General features: G+C 35.9%; 1 protein-coding gene across 3 annotated transcripts; it reads left to right on the plus strand.

The window, feature by feature from the left end:
• Positions 1-15,856, plus strand: LOC127623366 (zinc finger protein 592-like). Of its 3 annotated transcripts, none has more exons than XM_052097794.1 (9): positions 1-794; positions 1,139-3,395; positions 4,036-4,214; positions 4,327-4,500; positions 4,615-4,759; positions 6,121-6,396; positions 6,600-6,712; positions 6,824-6,965; positions 14,414-15,856. In XM_052097794.1, the coding sequence occupies exons 2-9, from the start codon at positions 1,158-1,160 to the stop codon at positions 14,903-14,905; spliced, it is 3,759 nt and encodes a 1,252-aa protein (XP_051953754.1). In that variant the 5' UTR covers positions 1-794; positions 1,139-1,157; the 3' UTR covers positions 14,906-15,856. The 3 variants fall into 3 exon arrangements, with proteins under 3 accessions (XP_051953754.1, XP_051953755.1, XP_051953756.1); XM_052097795.1 differs by having other exon boundaries at positions 1-725; XM_052097796.1 differs by lacking the exon at positions 14,414-15,856 and adding an exon at positions 8,890-11,063.
• The last annotated feature ends 748 nt before the right edge of the window (positions 15,857-16,604 follow it).

Genomic DNA, 16,604 nt, shown 5'->3' on the forward strand with positions numbered 1-16,604 from the left:
CTGTTAGCTAGCCGCGAACAACTGTAAACAACTCACGTTTATAAACCTCACAAACCAAACAGACAGTACGCTAACTTGCTTAACCATTTGCATGGAATTTTAGAACCCGTATTAAAAAGTCGTGTTTGGCTGTAGACCTAGGGACTGGTGAATTTGTAAAGAAGGTTTTGGTTATTTATAAAGCTGGGATGTAAGCAGCTAGTCAAGCGCGCGTCCGACTGGACAGCTAAAGCTTCGGTCAGAACGGATCGTTTTGCTTTCTTCATAAAAACGCGTAATAACAGAAATCACTGTGGAAATATCAGGCCATGTGTTGCGGAGTGAAATGAGGCCAATTTGATTGTAAATAGTGTTTTTGGTAGGCTGTCGAAGATTTTTTTTTTTTTTAGCACTAAGCTAAATTAAGCTACTTTCAATCTCATATAAATGCGCATAAATCTCGATAATGCTTTTCGTATTTATGTAACACCTGTGAAAATATGCTCTGTCGGTTAATATTCGATTATTATCGATAAGTTATGTGTTGTTGACAGAGGCTAGCTTATTATAATGTAAAGTATATTCGACTTGCTGATAAGTAAATCAGAGTTATGTTAAATATAGCAGTTTCTATCAACATGCTAAGAAATTAGTAAACGTTTCCCTAAACATGCCTTCTAAATCTTGGAATTGGCTGGACTGAGATACTATGGAAGCTCTTCGAAGTGTCAGTGCAGTACATGGAGGTACACAATATCAAACATGGTTTATATTTACACCGAATCGGCTGAGATGAATTAACCAAGAAACAAATGGTAATTACAAATGCATATTTATTTATTTTACATTTAGGCATCATTGCAATGCAATATGTTGTACGCATTGCATATCTTGAATGTGAAATTATGTTTTGTTGTGTGCAATGGAGTTGACAGTTTATGTTGTGGTCTTACACGTCTTTTAAATCTGCTAAAATTGCTTTTAAAAGGCCCACATAAGGATTCATTATTGTAAATTAGAATAGAGGGGTACCATTATTATATATGTGGTTTTTTTTTACTTTTTTGGCGTCATACATTACATTTACTTGCAAAGTCACTTATATGTGGGCTAAGGGCTATATAGAATTGTATTTATTTACATATGTTTTTTGGTTCAGGTTTTGAAGGACTTCAACCATGGGTGATATGAAGACCCCTGATTTTGATGATCTCTTGGCTGCCTTTGACATCCCAGATGCGACCAGTCTGGATGCCAAAGAGGCCATTCGTGAGAATCATGATGAGGGAGAGGGGCACCTGAAGCACACAGAGATGTGTATGGATGCCACAGCTTTGATCCCTCACCCAGTGACTCCAACAGATGCACCTGCAGTCAGTGTTATAGTAAAGAATACCAGTCTTCAGGACTCCAATGAACTTCTTGTGGAGAAAGAGGGTTCACATTTGGGACACCTTTTAGAAAATGGGTTCAAGACTTCTGCAAGCTCACTGGAGACACATCATGTTGATACACATCCCATCAACTATCCAAGGCTTGATATGTTTCCTGTCAATGGGGACTGTACAAGACACTCTTTGGAAAATATTCCTGTCCTTTACAAGACTGAAAAAGTTCCCACTTTGTTGAGGTCTATGCCTCATTTTAGCCCTATATCTAGCCCAGAATCTGAAGACATTCAGAGCAATGGAATAGAAATCTATCCAAAATCGGTAGAGAGCTCATACTTCCCGTCTGATTCACTCTTTACATCTTCAGCTCTTTCTATGTTAGAGAATCATGAAAAATCTCAAGCGGGGTGTGAGAGCAGCAATGAAACACTTCCTGGGTTTAAAGATATAAATTATCTTGGTTGTGATGCCTCATCTTTAAAAGACAGTAGCTCAATGCGCTACAAAGAAGATGCAGATAAAAAAAGTTATGATTCGGCGATTAAGAGTGACTGTATGGAGAATTTTGGAACTAATGCATATTCGGCTCCTGAGACAGGCAGTTCTGCCTCCCATCCACGTGTCAATGCTCAGACCTCCAGGTTGTCTTCTTGCCTTGATGCATTAGCAGCCCTGAATTCTAAAAAGGATCCTCGTGAGCAGACTATCTCAAGAGACTTACCAGTTGCCCCAAAAGAGACAATGAAAATTAATCAAAAAATACCCATATCACCAAGGAGCCCTAGAAGTCCTTTAGAGGTGGTGAAACGTTTTATCAAACAGCCTGACAGCCCAATGAGTATTTGCAGTGATAGCAGTGGTAAAGCATCTCCAGCTGTTGCTACTGGCTCGCCTCCAGCCATACCAAGAGTGAGAATAAAGACAATCAAAACCTCATCAGGAGAAATCAAACGCACCATCACAAGCATATTGCCAGATTCTGAAACCGAAGATCTCCTGTCACCCTTTGGGTCATCGCCATCTCAGTCTTCAGTTGAAGATACCTTCTCTAAAACACTGCCTGTGTATCGTTCGAACAGTGTAATTTCTGAAGTTGATATTGAAGATGAAAAGCAGGATACTTCAAGCACTGCTTTATTGGGAAGCAAATCAGCAAGCATGAAATCAGTGAGGACCTTAAAAAAAACTCAATTCCAAAGTAATGGTCACACTCTAAATAGAACACAGGGAGGGAATAATCAAAGGAAGTCTTGTTCTGCTCAGATGGGTTCTTCTGCTAATACAAATTACCTTCCAAAGGCATTACACTTAGCTAACCTTAATCTAGTCCCACATAGCGTGGCTGCCTCGGTTACAGCAAGGTCTTCCACTAACAGACAGGACCGCTCTCAGTTATCATCTCCAGTGGTGTGCAGTTCTGTACCTTTAGTGCACCAAGTTAAAAAGGTGTCAGCAAACACACAATCTTTTGTCTCAAATACTGCAGCTGGAACTTTAAACAGACTTTTGAATTTCTCAAACCCTGTGCCAACATATGTTCCTGACCTGAGTCCACCACCAGGCAGCAATATCAAGCTCCCACTGCAAGGCTTTTGCTGTTTGGAATGTGGAGATGCATTCGGGCTGGAGAAGAGTCTTGCTTACCATTATAGTCGGAGGAGTGTGCATATTGAAGTAGCATGTACCTACTGCTCAAAAACATTGGTCTTTTTTAACAAATGTGCTCTTTTGGCACATGCTCGAGAACACAAGAACAAAGGCATGGTGATGCAGTGCACTCAGTTGTTTATGAAGCCCATTGCTGTTGAGCAGATGTTGGTGCCCACGAAGACTAAGCAGTATGTAAATCAAATACCTTATGTGAACAACACAACAGAGTCATCCAAAAGCCAAGCAGTCTTGCCTCTTTTTCCTGACAAAGTTATCAGACATGGATTCAAATGTCTGGACTGTAACAAACAAATGTCAGACTACACAGCACTTGCAGGTCACTATCAGAATTCATCAGTAGATGCTAAAGGTTTGGTGAGTAAAATATTGAGTAACTACTGGTATCCATATTGTAAGTCCAAAAACATACGTTACGCCAGCATTCATATGCAGATATAGTTGCTTGGTCAATGCGTTGCCAATGTGTGGTCCTGCTGAAAAGGCTAACATGCGTCCTTGCATTACTGTAATAGTAACAAACCAGATCAAGGTGGTGATAGTTAACTTCAAAAGTCTGTGCCATTAAACTGAATGTGTTATTTAGCTAAGTTGCTATAAATATATTGACATTAACTTACTCTCTTACCAATATTCTTTTTAAATTGTTGCTTCACTATTTCAGTAGTTCACTTGAAATAGTATACTCACTGTAGAAGCAGACAGTTCACACTAATGCCCGCTATATCACCCCTGACAGCAATTTTGAGAATGCAACATGTACCTGGGTTGTTTTATGAATTGCATTTTGATGGATTTTGGAAAGCAACAACACATGAAATCTAGCTTGTGTGGTTAGAAGCATCTGCATTCACATACTTGCGTAGAGTATGTTTTGGCTATAACATTTCCTATTTGCTAAATAAGAGCAAATCAAATTGTGGGACAATTTACAGTCGTTTGCTCATATATACAACTTCATGATTTACTTTTATTTGTTTGTTCACCTCATATGCAGATGTGCAAGGTTTGCTCAATGTTGCTGCCCAACAAATGCAGCTACAGGGCCCATCATCGTATTCACACACATAAGTCCCCTTATTGCTGCCCTGAGTGTGGGGCGCTCAGTCGCTCTGTGGACATCCAGAAGCATGTGAAAGAGAATTGTCTCCACTATGCCCGCAAAATTGGTTATTCGTAAGTAACTTAACTGTTACCTCTAAAGTAATGAACTTTGTGGCAATTAATGTGTTTTGTGTTGTTGTTGTTGTTTTCGCTCTTTGATTCACTCGGATGCATTTTCTTTCAGGTGTCTGCATTGTGGAATGCTTTTCATGTCACTGTCCCTCTTCAAGAGTCACATTGAGGAGAAACATTATGAGGTCTTCTATAAGTGCACTATCTGTCCTGTAGCCTTCAAATCTTTTGATGGCTGTCTGATACATGTAAAAAGCAAACATGGTGGTAGTGAACCAAGCCATCAGTAAGTGCATATATTATTTATTTATTTTTATCAAAAGCTCAGCCATTGAATGGTTTCCAAAAAGTGTCTTGAGGAGTTACTTGGGAGTGACTATTTCTGTTGTTTTCTGTGCAGAGTGATCTACAAGTGTTCCTGTGAAACTGTCTTTAAGAGAAAGCAGTTGTATTATCAGCATTTTCATAACCGTACTTGTGTGTTCAAGTGTCCAGAGTGCACATCTTTATTTCCAGAAAAAATACTTTTGGTGCAACATTTCAAGGTTTGTATCTACTTGTGTTAGTAATTTCCATGTCTAAATGTCACTGTTTCTTAATGCTCAAGTATCTTTCTGTCATCCATTGTAATTTGACAAAAATTGGACCCTTTTTATCTCAAAATATAATTTTTTTTTTCCTGTTAACCACCAACATCTCATTCTGTCAGACAGAACAAGACAACATTTTAAAATTGTCATATTTTCCAAATATACATGTATAAGTTGATTCAGTAATTTCTACACAATGCCTAACCATCCAACTTTTTTAAAATAAGTTTTATTTTATTTTTTTAGTTAATCCAATGCAGTTTTGTATAGAATGGTTTAGAGCATTTCAGTTTTTTCTGCTAAACAAAATATTTACATTGAAGGCAGTTAGCAGATGCGCTAATCCAGAGCAATTTATTAAAGTACCTTAGTTTCATGCCAGTGACTTGTGGTAAACATTTGGCAAGCAGGCAGTTTCTAATGTTATGTACAAGTAATATCAGGTTGAATATCAGTCGGGCTCCAGTGTTCTGTATGAGCTGCAGAGGTTTGATTGTGAATGCTTGGAGGTAGGCCTGGAATGAATTGCAGTTAATATGAGCGCAGACTAGACTAGAGCCTGTTCCAGAATCTGAGGTCCTGTTTCAACCTGCTATTAAAGGGATAGTTCACCCAAAAATGAAATCTCATAATTTTCTCACCCTCATGCCACCCCAGATGTGTATGACATTCTATCTTCTGCTGAACACAAATTATGATTTGTAGAAGAATATCTCTGCTCTGTAGGTCCGTTCAATGTGAATGAATAGTGACCAAAACTTTAAAGCTCCAAAAGGCACATAAAGGCAATAAAAGTAATCTATATGACAGTGTCTTCTAAAGTGATTCAAACAGTTTGGGTGAGAACAGACCATAATGTAACTCCTTTTTCACCTGTACATCTTACATTGCAGTCTCTTGGCACGTCCTTTTTTAATTTTCCGATGGGACGGCGGTTATTTTCTTTTAAAGCCCCATGTGACTGGCATGGTTTAAACTCTGGTCACATGTGTTTTTGACTTCCTCCATATGTGTTTTTGCGACCCATGTTCTTGGCTGTCTTTGTGTTGGTGAGACTGAATTGTCTAACAAAACAACAAGATCATGGCAAGGGTGGTTTTGGGCTGGAATGGAAGGCAGCACAATTTTCTATACATTTATATTCAGATAATGGACGTTTATCCATGCAGAATATTTGTCATTGGCCTTAGTGCAAGTGATGTCTCATTTTCTGATTTCTGTCGTTGTTGACCAGCAAACAAAAATGTCCCCGTATTTGTATCAAACTTACTTTGAAATAATCATTCACATTCAAACACTGTCTTTCTCAACTACAGATTGTTCATGGTGGTGTTTTCAGAGGTAAGGCAGATAAAAGCTCAAAACAGACAGAGATGACATCTCTCTGTGATAAAATATCACCCCAAAACCTCCAACCAAGGTCAAGCAAACCTGTTAATGAGGATTGCATGAAGATAGGAAAGAGCTCTGCTGCACCGAAGTCAAGTGGTGGATGTAGTATGAAGAATGCTGGTTGGACCTGTGGAGAATGCCTTCTGTGGATCCCTGACAGAGAGACCTTTGTCAATCATATGAAGACCAGCCATGGCAGGGTGAGATAATTTTGTTTAGTCAAACACATGGGGAAAAAGTAATATTGATTGTGCTTGTATGTCTGAAATGTTTGCTTTTGAGTTCTCCTCTGCTTTGGCTATTCCTGTTTACCCAAGTTTATTTCAGTACTTTTTAGCCGTAGTCAGTTATTGATCTAAAATGTTGATGATTAAATATGCCTCTTTTTTTTTTTCTTACACAGTCTGTAAAGAGGCATCCATGTCGACTATGTGAAAGGTCCTTCAATTCACCCTTGAGTCTTAGACGACACATTCGTAGTGACCATGATGGGAAAAAGAATGTTTACACATGCTGGTAAAGTCATTATATCGCAGAAAATTAGCACATCTAATGTTCACTTTGTTCAACGTAACATAGCCTTGGTGTCTAACTTTGTTTTTCTATCCTTCCTTACCAATCTTAAAGGTATTGCACAAATGAGAGGGTATCCTTTAGTTCACATTCTATGCTGAAGAAACACATCAGCTTGATGCATGGAATTAAGAACCCAGATTTCGGCCAGATGGCAAAGTTAGCATCTCAGCAGATGGGGAAAACCACAGGCGAGGTAATCACAAGATATTAATTTAGTCTTTTATTGAAACATGTCTTTCAAGGTTTAGATAATTAACCCTGTAAAGCCTTACATATGAAAAAACAAAATTACATTAAACTTATTTAGTACCATTAGACAAAATATAAATAGATCTCTGTAAAAGACAAAGACAAGTCAGGAAAGGAGGAAGCTGGGATCCGGCTGAGCAGTCAACATAAAGTTTTAATGATACAAATGAACTTCAACATAACATAAGACACACACAAACATACATTTGAAGTCAGATGTTTACATATACTACCGGTCAAAAGTTTTGAAACACTGAAATGTTTCTCATGATCTTAAAAATCTTTTGATCTGAAGGCATATGCTTAAATGTTTGAAATTCATTTTGTAGACAAAAATATTATTGTGCCACCATATGAATTTATTTAATTATAAAACTAAAATTTTAATTAAAGAAACGTTTTGAAATTGATGACTTGGACCGAATAATAAAGAAAAGCAGCCAATATAACAGTTTTGATTTATTTTGTTAATTAATTCCCATAGTTCCATGTATGTTATTCCATAGTTTGATGACTTTACATTTATTCTAAAATGTAAAAAAAAATAAAGAATGTGTGTTTCAAAACTTTTGACCAGTAGTGTACAAATCATTAAGACTCATTTTGTAACCACTCCACAGATTTCATATTAGCAAACTATAGTGTTGGCAAGTTGTTTAGGACATCTACTTTGTGTATTACACAAGTAATTTTTAGAGATGCACCTGTACCACTTTTTCTCTTCCGATACCAGAAATCTCAGTATCGGCCGATCACGATCCGATACCAGTGTTGTTTTTTTTGCATAATCAGTTTGGGATATCTTTACATTATTTTGCGGAACTAATTGGGGGCACTCTTTAATATATAAAGAAACACAAACCTCTAACTACACATTATTTCAACATAAATGTATAGCTTATTAAGAAACACTTTATTATTAACTAGTATACTGGATAATGTAGAAACAAAATTAACAGTTATTCCAGTCTTCAGTAGAAAAGAAACCAGTGTTTTCTTTATGCTTTTTTTTTTCTTTTTCTTTTTTCGAAAATGTTACATCTGAATTTAAGGATTTAGATCTTTTTTGTTAAATTAATTGTAAGACATCAGTCCACTTTTCATTCACACAGTTATTTTTTGGAACACATTGAACTTAAATATGGTTATAAATTGTAAATAAATGCTAATTATGACAATAATAATAAATTGTTATATTATTATTATTGACTTTTAATTTTAAATACAACAGTAATATATTTAAGTTGTGCACTTTTTAAACCCTCACACTTTTATTTTTACATTCTGAACTCTCCAGGATGTCCTGTAAGTGTGTCTGTTTGTAGGCAAGTTCACAGTAGTTTAATTCGCTTCTTATTTAAATTCTGGTAAAATGCACCTTAAAAGTTTTGGTTGATGTGAACATTAACTGAAGCTCCTGATCCGTATCTGCATGATTTTATGCACTGCAATGCTGCCACACGTTTGGCTGATTAGATAATCGCATGGATGATTGTTGGTGCCAGATGGGCTGGTTTGAGTATTTCAGTAACTGCTGATCTCCTGGGATTTTCACACACAACAGTCTCTAGAATTTACTCAATGTTGCCAAAACCAAAAAAACATCCAGTGAGTGGCAGTTTTGCAGATGGAAACACCTTGTTTTTTTGTTTTCAATTAAAACATTTTTTATTGACTCGTAGATATATAACAAAGAAAAACACAACATGTATACATTGAATCAACATTTAACCCCCACTGTTACCCCTCCCCAATCACCAACCTGACCCCCAACGAACACCCCTATGGTCACATATAAGAATACACACACAAAAAAAATCTATGTATAATAATCATACATAATTGAAACTATACTTCTCTCTCCACAGCCCCACCCTGAGAGCCCCCCAAAAATGCCAAATAACTGCCCCACTTCCAGTCAGACTAATCCCAAAACCCCAGCTTTCTACATGACACCTCCTCGAAAGCTGCCTCCCACCTCATCTCCGCACACCACTCTGGAAATGAGGGCGCTCCAGCTGACTTCAATACCCTTAAAATATTCTGCCTGCCAATCAAACACATTTTGTATGTGTTTATCCCCCATATTGATGCCCGCCCCATCGCCCAAAATACAGAGTGTGGGGCAAAATTACATTCGAGTACCCAATATGTCACATGTAAAACTCTGAACCTTCAACCAAAATTATTTGATCCAAAAGTCTACGGTAACTCAGATAACCAGTCTGTACAATTGTGGTGAGAAGAATAGAATCTCATAATGCTATTCTGAGACGCAGGTTGGCTCTGTTTTAGCAGCATGAGGGGACCTACACAATATTAGGCAGGTGGTTTTAATGGTGTGTGTGTGTGTGTGTGTGTGTGTGTGTGTGTGTGTGTGTGTGTGTGTGTGTGTGTGTGTAATATATATTGAAATCATTGCACCCAGTTTTATTTCAGTAATCTTCCTTATAATGTTTTGACTGTCCTGTTTCATTTTCTACATAGATTAAATGATGTAGAGACATGCATATCATATACATTCATATTTTGCTTCGTATTTATTATAATTTAATTAATTTGTCTATTACAGCATGTCATATTTCAAAGTTGTCATATTTGAAATCTAAGATACCTTTTTGCCCTCTAAAAAACAAATGTAATATTTTTCTTATAAATTTTGCAATTATAAAAAAAAAAAAAAAAATTAAATTACAACAATGTACTGCCAAAATTCTTTCAAGAGGAAAGAACAATAATATTATAAATATAACACTTTGTAAAGTTTGTCAGGTGCACAACAGAGTGACAATGGCATATTTAATCCATAAAGACTAATGTATCAAATGTGATGCATAATTTTAACATAGTAATTTATTAACTTAAGCATAGTGCTTTGATACAATGATAAGCTAGTCTGACAAAGAAAACAATTATTGTCAAAAATAAATTTCAATAACTTTAATTATAATGTTACCTTGAACTTTTAAAATAAGCTGTCATTTATCCCAACATATTCACTTTTCAAGCAAGTCTGCTGCCATTTTTTAACTGACCGATTTAAACCAATATTTTTCACCAATAACTATGATGGTAAAAATGTTTAATTGATTTTCATGTGCAGATAAGTTTTGTGAAAGCGTAAATCAAATTGCAAGCATTAAAATAAATTGCATGCACACAGAACGTTTTGTAAAGGTGTAAATCAAGTTGCAAGCATAAGAAAAAATATTAGCAATACTTTTAATGCTTTGCATAAGTGTAATTCATGTGTTGTGAATCTGTAATTGAGTATAAACACAAAGTAAATTTGGTGTGTATTCTTCTGACTTCCTTTTTTCAAGTTTAAACTTTTGGCACTGTTTTTGTGCTTAAACATGGCCAAAATCATTGCAAACCTGCAATCAGCGATATGCAAGCAAATAAAGGGTGTCAAGAACAGCATAGAATCAGTCTGTATGTGTAAAATAAACTACTGCAAATGTGTAAATAATTTGTGTTTGTGGCGCAAACATTTTCCAGAAATAATCTGATATACACTGCTCTGGCTTCCCTTTGTTGCACTTACACTTTTGGCACGAATTTCTCACTGAAAAAAGTTTGCAAGGGGGAAGGCGGGTCTACCTGCTTCTACTCCAGATCCCTTGCTCCACAGGGATTGTCCCTGTAATAAGTGCACTGTAAGTCGCTTTGGATAAAAGCGTCTGCCAAATGCATAAATGTAAATGTATTAACCAATCAAATTATGTTTGACCAGTTTACTTTGACTTGATTCGTGGTTTAATAATGTGACAGACTGCTTGTTCGTCATATGGCTCAGCATCATTCCTCTGGTATCTCTCCTCTTAAATATTAAACTGAAATATTAATACATGTTCTTTTATTGCGAGTGTAAAGTTGAGTTGACACCATTTATTTATATAAATCTCAATCTGGTTTTCAAATGTTTCTTGTTGTTGCTGTTTATTGTTTAATTACTTTCAATTATCATTGTCATGGCAAATGGATGTATGGATGGAACTTGCTGGTATCATTGACACAGTGGTGTAGTAGTGTCTGAAGTGGTGGGCATTCTGTGAAATAAAACATGCAACTGGTCTCTAAAATTCATACATTTATTTATATGCAGTACATATGTAAAATGTGTAAGAAATATATTGTTCTTGTAAAAAAAAGTCCAACGTGAACTTACAAAATGTATATCAGGGTACATTTCTTGCTGGTATAGTGTACAGTACACTCATAGGTGAATAACGGACCGGGCCCCTGGGCTGCAAGGTCTCGCGGCACATCAACTTTGAAAACAAATGTTTATATATGCTTAAATACAGTTATGTGGGCCCCACGTCTTATACAAGGCCCCCTCAATAGGGCCCTGTTACTATGAGGGCCCCTAGCCCTCTTATAGGACCGTTTTGCCTTCCTGATTGTAATAACAAATTTTGAGCCACTCTTTAATTTCAAAATGCCACCTGGTGAAAATATCCATGCTCTTCTGGAAGACGACGACGACCTGGTAAAATAATTTCCAAAATAGCTACCTTCATATTTTGATGCACTCATCTTTTTTTATGCGAACTATTTGCTAATTTTGATGAAAATTAACAATAACGTTCATATTTTTACTAATATTTCAAAATGAGTATTTATTAATTTCAAGCAACACATGCTTTAAATTTCATTATTTTATAGAAAAATAGGTTTAAACAAATTTAAAAATATAATTTTCTGACTATTATTTCATATGTTAGGATTTATGAGGTTAAGCTTTATTCTTTGTATAAAAGGGCTGTCGAACCAAAATGTTTGTTATGCTATTCATTGCTACAACTTCATTTTTGCCCTGCATTACAAAAAATAATTTTTTGACAGCTGAAGTTTGAAATTACAAACATTCCAAAACAGACTTGTTGCTCATTTAAATATTCTGTCAATGAAATGTAGTCTAGGGATTTCTGGACACTTTGAAAAGGCTTAAATGATGCCTTAGCTGGGCTTAGCAAGAATAATAATGGTAGGCAAGCTGTAGGGTCATTCCAAACAGAAATAGAAATGCACCCCTTCACTCAGATGAGTTCAGAAAAGATATCACCGTGCAAGCCAGAACTGACTGAACTCTTTGCAGAATTTTACAAATAGATACTGTAGGAGCATACTGAATTTGTTCAATTCATAAATATTTTATTAAAGTTAAAATATTTCATAATTTATTATGGCCCCTTTAAATATATGCATTTTGTATGCTTAATTTCTAGTATTACATTAAGTTTACATTATGTATAACAAATGCTAAAATGGTACTGTCTCTTGAAGAACAGTGGCTGTTCAGCAAACGTGTTTCGGTTGAGCAGTGTCTTTACCACATCTGTGCTTTTTTAATTAATCTGACTGTAAATAACAGAACCAGTATTAAAAGTGACTTCGGTTAATGAAAATCGATTGCGTAGATCTCAACTAAAATCATCAAAACAAAAAAAAACATTGGTTCTGGGTGGCCTCAAAAGAAAATTGGCCCTGGGGCCCTTGCTAGTCATAATCCACCCCTAAGTACACTACTAAGAACCATGGTATGGTAACTTGATGTTAAATATTTATTTAAATTAATTAATGTCATTAATGTTCCTTTTTCATAAGGCTACTAAGAAAAATGTTGATGCTTTATAATACTTTATCTAATTAATAAACGAATACATACTGTATATAATACACAACAAAACAATTAAGCATTGTATAGCTAATATGAGTGTATTAATGTTCACATTAACACATTGTCTTGTATTACTATATATGGCCTACATAAGAATGAATGATTATTTGTTTTATTTGTGTACTATAATGTGCTTTTCTGTGTATAGTGAAATTGTTTTCCTAATTAGAAATGTTTTTTTAATGATTTGATATCACAAGAAAAGGCACCACTGACAGCAGTATAAGGCAACAAAAAAATTATATATATACATACAATAATTTTACAGCGCAAATTATGGTTACTCCAGAGATGCATGTGCATCAGCATTAGATGCTGGAAATGTCCCGTCCCTTACTGAAGCGACAAATATGATTGGTTAGCAAATATCCAATCTTGTCTGAAATGAACACACTGATTGGTGGATCAGATTAGTCAAACTGTCTGTCTTGCCTGTGCAATCAGTGGCGCTCCCGCAGCCCCGTGCGTCTTTAGATTGAATCTCTATACTCTTATTAAAAACACACACACACAATTCAGTCAACGATGCTGCTGCATCGCATTATTTAGTAGATTGTCTGTCTGTCACGTTATTAAACCAATTAGGTCAGAGTAAACTGGTCAACGAAACCCTAATTGTATTGGTCACTAGAAGCAGGTAGACCCACCTTCCCCCTTGCAATGCAAAACTCTTTTCGGTGAGAAATTCTTCCCAAAAGTGTGATCGCAACAAAGGGAAAATGGAATAGTGTATATCGGATTATTTCTGGAAAATATGTATGCTATAAACACAAATCATTTACACATTTGCAGTAGTTTACACATACAGACTGATTCTACGGGTCAATCCAATTTTGCTGTTCATGACACCCTTTATTTGCTTCCATATCGCTAGGGTGAACATACATCCTCTTTTTTTTTTTTTTCCCCCGGACATGTCCTCTTTTTCGGACCTTAAAAAAGCGTCCGGCCGGGATTTCTAAATTTGCGAATATGTCCGGGATTCTACTTTAGTTATATTATGATGTGCATCTGGTCTAATACTTCATTGTGTTTGCGCACATATTTACATTGCTTTAACCCCTCTTTGTAAGTCCCGCCTTCTTATAATTGGTCGATTATAGGCTTGCAACTATTGGCCAAATTCCTGCCTGTCAATCTCTCTGCGAACACGCGGTTGTGTTGTGTCGGCATCAAAGAGTTGCTTGACAGTACAATGCCCAAATGAAAGTGCAAATTTACAGAAGATTTCCACAACAAATTCCCATGCTTTCGTCCAGGTCGAGATCCGTGGGAAGCAGAATGTATGACATGTAAATCTGGCACTTATGTGTCAGTTGCTAATAAAGGTGCAAGTGATTTAGAAGCACACATTAGCTCTGCGATCCATAACGGGTCAGCAAAAGCTGAAAGGTCATCAGGTAAATTAATGGACTACTTTTTGCAATGAGGTAAAACATTTTCACATTGCTTCATTTTCCATGGCCATTCAAAATAAAAGTAATAGTAAATGAAGGTACATTCATGGCATCAAATATTGATTTTTACTACATGGACATTCAAAAGAATGTTGGAAATTATATATATAATGTGTGTGTGTGTGTGTGTGTGTGTGTGTTATGCTAATAGAGTGTCTTTTTCATTGTATTAAAGTTTGCATTCATTGCACTGTTTTGAACCCTATTTGTGAATGTGTCTAAATGTGCAGCTTTATGTTTCTCTTTCAGAGGCCCAAAAGAAGAGCAGAGGAGGCAGCAAAGGGTGAGAAATCAGATGGCTTCCCTGCCAAGCGTCTTAAGCCACTTTATCGCTGTGCCAAATGTGGCTTTACCTCTGAAGACCAAGCCCAATTTCAGGAGCACATACCTCAACACAGGTCCGATAGCAACGCACCACAGTGCCAACACTGCAGCCTTTGTTTTACATCTCAGTTAGCACTCAGCAGACACCTCTTCATTGTGCATAAGGTCAAAGAACTGGAGGAGCAGGAGGATTTTAAGCATCAGTTAACAGAGCAAGGTGGCGCAAACTCAGCAGACTTGACCGATGAAAGTAAACCTGTTCGTCTTTTGCCAAAAAAGACTGGCCTGTCCACAGAGAAGCAATGCAAACACCCTAGTAATACTCTGACTTGTGAGTCCATAAACAGTGCTTTTAACATTGGCAAAGACACACAGGCATCAGAAACAGGTGAATTCACTGAGGAAGAAAAGGCCTGAGCAATGAGTCCCTCTTATGCAAATCAACTTAATATCAATCAAATGATGGCTGAACATTGCATCTAACTGAATATGCAGCTAATCAATTTGTACCTGCAACCATGTTGCCTTACAGTAAAATACTATATCTCAAGTCACATACAGTCTCAATGAAGTTCAGACTTTCATTGCATTATATGAATTAATTTAAAACTGATGAATTCATACAATTAATCGTCACTTTTTAAAATGTTTCGCATTGAGTTAAGTATGTCTCTTTATGTATGTGGATAATCATAATTTATTTTCATGTAATTTTGTCAGTATGTGTTTCCTTTTCCTTTATGTATTTGTTCATGCACAACATTAAATGTTACAAATGTCATATGTTACAACAGGTTTGTCCACACAAAATGTTATATGTTCAATATGTTTGCCATAATAAGACTTTGGCTGTTTTCAGGGTCACCAAATATGTCGTCAGGGAAAATACTAAAGAATTTAGTACCTTTGATGTTCAATCTTTGGTGGTGCCTATGCTGTGCTGGTATTGAAGGAAGGGGATATCTGATAAATATAAAATATTTGTTTGGTGGCATAGTTTTGGCAGAACAGTATTGGTACAATGGAGATTACATTATTCTAAATGGTATTCACTTAAACCCAGGTATCTGCACTCAGAGAAAATATAGTTTCATATTCATTCCATGTAGATGACTAGTTTCAATGACAATTATATTCAGTCAGCCATTATAACAAATTTAGCACTTTTATAAATGTGTATTGGGAAAAAAATGTATTTGATAATTTCCATATTCTCAGATTAAAGACAACAGAGACTCAAATTTACGTGATATCAGTAGAGTTTTGATGTTTTTGGGGGCCTTTAAAATGTAAAATATTAAGATTGTTATTGTTTCTGTCATTTGTTCGTTATTTCACCAATAATGTTTCAGATTAAAACTTTACGTCCAAGGCATTTGACTTTCTCAATGTTTTCTTAGTGTGACATGATCTACATATTTAATTACATAGTAGGGCAATTCTAGCATTATGGATGTGACATTTTCATTACAAATGTGAAAATTAACTTAATATAAAGTACTCATTACCAGTATATCAAACATTTTTATGTATAATCCTAGTTCCCTGCAGATAGAGTCCAGACATCAGAAAAGTTTATATTGGGAAATTAGAAAATGGACACATGTTTTTGGGAGACCACACATTTTAGTAAAACATTGTGAATTGAAATGCACAATCCAGAAATAATACTAGCTACAGAATTTAGAAGGGTTGGCTTCCCTAAGAACATGCAATATAAATGTTTTATTCATTGTCACATTTTCACATAAATGGGGAAAAACCAGCGTTATGGATGTAAAAGTTGTGAATGCAACGTTATGAGAGGAAACCATCCAAAATGCTTCGAAATCTGCTGATTTTGTCCTCTGAGACATATATTACATTATAATACCCATAAAGGCTGCATAATGAAATTAAATAAGATTGAAATCTGCATTTTTCCATGGTATGGTTGGCATTTTCGTGGAATTGCCCAGTAGGCTACTAATGTTATTAGTGTTCGTGAGCACATATACAGGTATGTATACATATGTATTAATTATACAGTTTACATGTGTTTATATATTTATTATCAGTAGGCTACTTGCGTTTGAACATATTTGCGAGCAAATGGGCAAAAATTATTATAATTCTT

The sequence above is a fragment of the Xyrauchen texanus genome, chromosome 29 (assembly GCF_025860055.1).
Source record: "Xyrauchen texanus isolate HMW12.3.18 chromosome 29, RBS_HiC_50CHRs, whole genome shotgun sequence".
Classification (NCBI taxonomy): domain Eukaryota; kingdom Metazoa; phylum Chordata; class Actinopteri; order Cypriniformes; family Catostomidae; genus Xyrauchen; species Xyrauchen texanus.